General features: G+C 44.0%; 1 protein-coding gene across 1 annotated transcript; it reads left to right on the top strand.

The window, feature by feature from the left end:
• Positions 1-1,458: 1,458 nt before the first annotated feature.
• Positions 1,459-4,981, top strand: LOC141091534 (aquaporin-3-like). The gene is made up of 6 exons (XM_073577182.1): positions 1,459-1,617; positions 1,950-2,076; positions 2,859-2,996; positions 3,108-3,226; positions 3,726-3,943; positions 4,312-4,981. The coding sequence occupies exons 1-6, from the start codon at positions 1,483-1,485 to the stop codon at positions 4,490-4,492; spliced, it is 918 nt and encodes a 305-aa protein (XP_073433283.1). The 5' UTR covers positions 1,459-1,482; the 3' UTR covers positions 4,493-4,981.
• The last annotated feature ends 805 nt before the right edge of the window (positions 4,982-5,786 follow it).

Below are 5,786 nucleotides of genomic sequence, written 5' to 3'. Positions count from 1 at the left end.
TAAAAATTATTTAAATACGTAATTTAAAAAACCCATTGCCCATTTTTGACAACCAGCCTTGCTAAAGCAGACAGCTGAGGGCTGCTATTCTCAGGCTGGTAAGAGGCCATAGACACTGCGCCCCCCACCCTAAAAATAGAAACCTTCAGCTGCCCAGAAAAGGCGCATCTATTAGATAGTGCATTCCAAGAGATATGCAATTGTTACTAATACGATACCAAAAAAAATTTTCAGAAAAAAAAAATGGAATTATTTTGTTTTGAACACTTACCTCTCCGGATCTGTTTACTGGACATCTTCCCAACCAAGTAATACGCTGAAGTAGTCTGACGAATGGTTACGACATATCTTTTAACAACTCCAGAAAAATGAAAGAAATTAAAAGAAGCTCAAGAGATTGGACACGTGCGCAGCAAGAGGTTTTTACATTGCTGTGCAAATGTTTTGTTTTTTTAACGTTTATTGAGAGCTTTTTCAGGGGGTTTTCAAAATTAAATTCACCACGTGCGCGCAGACTCATAGCGCTTGTGCACGCGACTGTTTAAATCGGATAAGTGTCATCTGTAGTTTTCGCGTATAAGACTCGTACACATGTTATTCTATGGGGCTGTATTGATGTCCGATATTTCCCCCAGACAAAGTGGTGGAGGAAAAAAATCAATGACATGTCCGATTTTGATCAAAATCGGTAATGCAAGTCTATGGCTCTGTGGATAACATTGGAAGGCACTTGGATGACATCCGAGTGCAGTCTGATTTTCACAGCGTTACTGAATGGAGAAGGTGGGGAAACTTTTTTTTTTTTCCCTCCAACTATGAGAAGAACAGATCCAACTGTGATCATTTTTCCCAGATCAAGAGAAAATTGTGGTGCGACTTTAGCCTGAAGTGCACTTTTTAAGGCTACTTTCACACATCTGGCTTTTTGAGTCTGGAACCGTGCGGCGAAAAGCCGTAGGAGCGGATCCGGGATGTGCCGTTGACACCAGATGCTTTTACGTGGCCGGATACGGTGTAGCAGAGATTTAAAGGAGCAGCGCGCACAGGTATGATGAGTGAGAGCGAGAATTCGCCACACCAAGGGTTAAAACTCACAGACTCCGCGCATGCGCTGTTCAGAAAACCGGTCCGGCGCTGGCAAAAAAACGTTGCAGGGATTGTTTTTTGCAGACGCCAGACGGCTACTTTTTGCCGTATCCGGCAAAAACCGGATGCGACGCATACCCATCCGGCACGATGCGGTGACAATACAACTCTACTGTATGGGACAAAACCGCATCCGGTTGTTACAAATTTCGCCGGATTACAAAAGCCGGATGTGAGAAAGAGGCTTACGCCTTACAATGGTGCAAATTTTAACACAATTACCTTGCCTGGCAATGAAAGAGTTAATGAAGTTCAGAATCAGCTGCACTTAGATCAAGTCCTCTCCATAAAGTGCAGCTGTGCTGGCAGACCAGCTACAATCAGAGGGTCAGGATCATGGTGGACATGAATGAGACAGTCGTGATGGATGTCCATGCGCAATGCCTGGAGAAGGTCAGACGAATGCTTAAGACGGCTAATCCCTATGTGCGCCGCGGGCTGGCGGAGTTTTTGGGGACCGTTATATTAATTGTAAGTAATCTGTTGTCGTGTTTTGGAACACTGATCTTCCCTATTGTATCACAGCTGCTGCTGAACCTCTTTCAGATAGGGAAGAAGGGGCTCCCTCTACTACAGACTAGTGTTCTTGTATTACCGCCTTGGGAGAATGGAATCCTAAACTGATCATGTTGATGTGGTATTAACTCCTCCATGTCCTGTGACTATGCGGTGGCACTGATGTATTGTACTGGACTGGGTGCATCTTGTTTATTGGGTATTCGCCCTGCGGTTGCACTTTTACATTATAGTAATTACTATGAAGTCCATTATAATATATATATATTTTTTTTTTCTTCCTTTAGCTATTTGGCTGCGGTTCTGTGGCTCAGATGGAGCTGAGTGGTTTTGCCAAAGCTCAGTTTCTAAGTGTCAATATGGCGTTTGGTTTTGCGGTCACTGCCGGCGCCTATGTCTGTGCTGGAGTCTCAGGTGAGCGGTTATAAGAACTGTGTATTAAAATTCTACACATTGATCTGATTCATATAAAAAGCTCAGGTTCACTCACTGTGTACATACATTACTGATCCTGAGTTACGTCCAGTATTATACCCCAGAGCTGCACTCACTATTCTGCTGGTGTAGTCCCTGTGTACATACATTACATTACTGATCCTGAGTTACATCCTGTATTATACCCCAGAGCTGCACTCACTATTCTGCTGGTGCAATCACTGTGTACATACATTACATTACTGATCCTGCGTTACATCCTGTATTATACCCCAGAGCTGCACTCACTATTCTGCTGGTGCAGTCACTGTGTACATACACTACATTACTGATCCTGAGTTACATCCTGTATTATACTCCAGAGCTGCACTCACTATTCTGCTGGTGCAGTCACTGTGTACGTGTGACGTTCACATGCAGCCTTTTTATGCAAAATAGTCTACTCTTGATCGTACATGCAAAAGCTGCAATTTCAAAAATCTCATTAATGTGCTTTTTTTTTTTTTCTTTTTTTTTTTTTTTCTTTGTTTTGACTTTGAAATCTGCAGCATATAAAATCTTTCAAAATTCCTCCAAACATAGAAAGTTTATTTCCCCCAAAAAAGCTGCAAATACAACTTAAACATGTGCAATAGACAAAGAAACCTGTATCCAGCAGCCAAAAAGCTGTAATAAAATGCTGTGAACGTGTGGGTTTTTTTTCTCTAGTACAAAAATTCTGTGTGAACATGGCCTTATGGTAACTTCCTTTACTACTCCAGGCGCCCACCTCAATCCTGCTGTGTCTTTCTCCCTGTTTCTCTTAAAGAAGACCACTTGGAAGCTGATGCTCGTCTACTGGCTGGCTCAATTCCTCGGCGCGTTCATTGGTGCATGTCTGGTATTTGCTTTGTATTTTGGTAAGAATTCAACCAATTATACGATGTTTCGATGAATCATTGAGTTCCTCAGTTAAGACTAAGTTGGTGTTTAGATTCCCAACTCTTGTCTCTTCTTGAATACCTCCCTAGATGCCTTCTATGTGTACAGTGGCGGCAACTTTACTGTGCACGGGCCGCAGGCGACTGCTGGGATATTTGCTTCCTACCCGTCAGAACATCTGAGTGCAATAAATGGACTCGCAGATCAGGTGAAGTGTTTGTGTGGGAAAACAAATCACGGTATTCCTTTATTTACAAGCTAAGTACTTCTGTTTTGTCTGCATCAAACTGGAAAGGACATGGGGAGGAGCATTGTGAGGTCAGTCTGCTGCTCTCAGCCAATCATGTCACAGAATAACACTATCGGGAAGCCGATTGGCTGAAAGGCCCCTTCTTACAATGCTCCTCCCTTAATTCCTTTCCAGACTGATGGAAGTACAGTCTTGTCAGGGGCTCTATGAAATACCAGTAGCTCATGACCAAGGTATTGCTCAATACTGCTGCAGGAAAAAAAAAAGGACTGTGCAACCATCATGGCTGGTCCAAACCATAGTGTGAAATCGGGCTGAAGAACTTCAATGGTCCTATTGATTTGTCATGCTCAGCCCCCTCCAGGAATAGGACCACCCCTAAATGTACACATACTGTGTAGGTGTTTTTTTTTCCATTTGAGATAAAGAAACTTTTTTTTTCTTTTTTTTGCCCAAGGCCATCGCCACCGCTGCCTTGATGGTTTGCCTCCTTGCCATTATTGACGAAAAAAACAATGCCGCCCCTCGTGGTCTTCAGCCATTTGTGATTGGTCTGATAGTCCTGCTTGTTGGCCTTTCTATGGGATTCAACTGTGGATACCCCATTAATCCAGCCCGGGACCTGGCGCCTCGGATCTTTACTGCGTTTGCTGGCTGGGGCATGGAAGTCTTCAGGTAACGGCTTCGTAATTCTACATTTGTTAAAAAGCACTAAATATTGTGAAAGCAGATGTGTTGTATAATGGGCTGTCCATTGGGTAGAATTCTGCTTACTTCAGAGCTGAAATCTTCCAGCATCCCCTGCTAGTTCAGCATCTGCATGAAGGATTGCTATGGTGACTAGACTACAGGGAAGAGGCATCTTTAACCTAAAACCTAATTTCCACTTGAATTTTGGAACTTCAGTTAAGGGGGTCTTAAGAGAAACTTGCTGACTGTTTCCAATAACTAGACTGGGTACTTCTGGTGGTTGACATTTCACAAACTAGTGGGTTGTTAACCTTTGCAAGTTGGTATGTTCTGATAGAATATCTGTGTTCTAGGGCTGGAGGTCACTGGTGGTGGGTGCCTGTAGTGGGTCCCATGATGGGTGGCGTCATTGGGACGTTTGTCTATGACCTGCTCATTGGGATACATCATGCACCGAGCCAACGCAAGGAGAACCATGAAGAAAATGGAGAGCGTCATCCTCCGGAGTACGAGTTGGTCCAGATGGAGGCTTAGGGCCCTACGTGGTTGGGGGGGGGCCTGTGTCATCTGAAGACTGAAGATTTTAATGGACGCCTTTGAAATTTTACATTAACCCCAAAATGTGATTCTTCTCCGGATTCAGATGTTTGACTGTTCACATTCCACCATAAATGGCTGCCCCTACATCTACTCACCCCAGCAAGGTCATGGTTCTTATCAGTCTCGTGGCCTGGCCCTAAAATGGTGGGGAAGACTACATAGTATCTCAGGACTTACTGGGTGCCACTTCTTGGATCAGATCATCTTTCATTTTCAACAGCCTCTGAAACATGAGGGCTGGAATCTGTTTGCAGTCAGCAGCTGCTGCCTTTCTTTCTTTTTTGTTTTTTAATTGTGCTTTTAAATGGTTTTATAATCGCTGTTTTTAACGCTTTGTAATATCGTATTTCAGGATCGTCACTGGAACTTTGTATACAGCTAATTTGTAAAATTTTCAATAAAGATGAGACCCCCTAAAAAGAAGTTTTGTGCTATATGGGGCCCTGAAGTGGTGATGCCAGGTTTGTCCAATATTTAATCTCCTGACGAAGGAAGAGGAGGGTGGCGATGGCTGTGGGGTGGCAAGGGGGAAGCCCGTGTGAAGGTGCATGGGGCACTTGTGGTTGCTTTGAGCGCAGCTGCACTGTGCAGGTAGACTTTGACTACGCACATATAGGGTGGCTCAGTGGTTAGCACAGTTACTTTGCAGCACTGGGTTCAAATCCCACCAAGGACAACAACATCTGCAAGGAGTTTGTATGTTCTCCCTATGTTTGGAATGTGGGAGGAAACCCACGCAAAGACATACCGATGGGGAACTTAGATTGTGAGCCCCCATCGGGGACAGTGGTGATTGTCTGTAAAGCGCTGTGGAATTAATGGCGCTATATAAATGGGTAAAATATTCAAGTGCGAATGTTCTCCTGACCTGGATCTAATATGGCTGTGTCCAACTTCATTCTCCCTCTGTGCGATGTTTTTCTCTGATTGCATTGAATGTAGCTCCTCTGGGGTGGGGCCAGCAGCTCTGCTCTGAACATGCTAATTCAGTTAAATATAAAATATACACTTTCATTTAGGCCCTTTCCAACATGGGCCATAATAGTATGCGGACGTCGGATACCCTTTTGATGTGGGTTCCAGAGCTGAGGCCACCTCTTTTCTGGCACATGTCAGATTGCTATGAATACCGCCTGGTGGTCGGCACTTGTACCAATTCTGCTACATACAGACGATCTGATCATTCATCGCCTGTATGTAGCAGAGGTAAATGCTTTATGGCAGTTTC

Source organism: Dendrobates tinctorius, unplaced genomic scaffold (assembly GCF_039654945.1).
Source record: "Dendrobates tinctorius isolate UK_male_01 unplaced genomic scaffold, ASM3965494v1 ptg000054l, whole genome shotgun sequence".
NCBI classification, from domain to species: Eukaryota; Metazoa; Chordata; class Amphibia; order Anura; family Dendrobatidae; genus Dendrobates; species Dendrobates tinctorius.
This window is presented reverse-complemented; position numbering and strand designations above follow the sequence as displayed.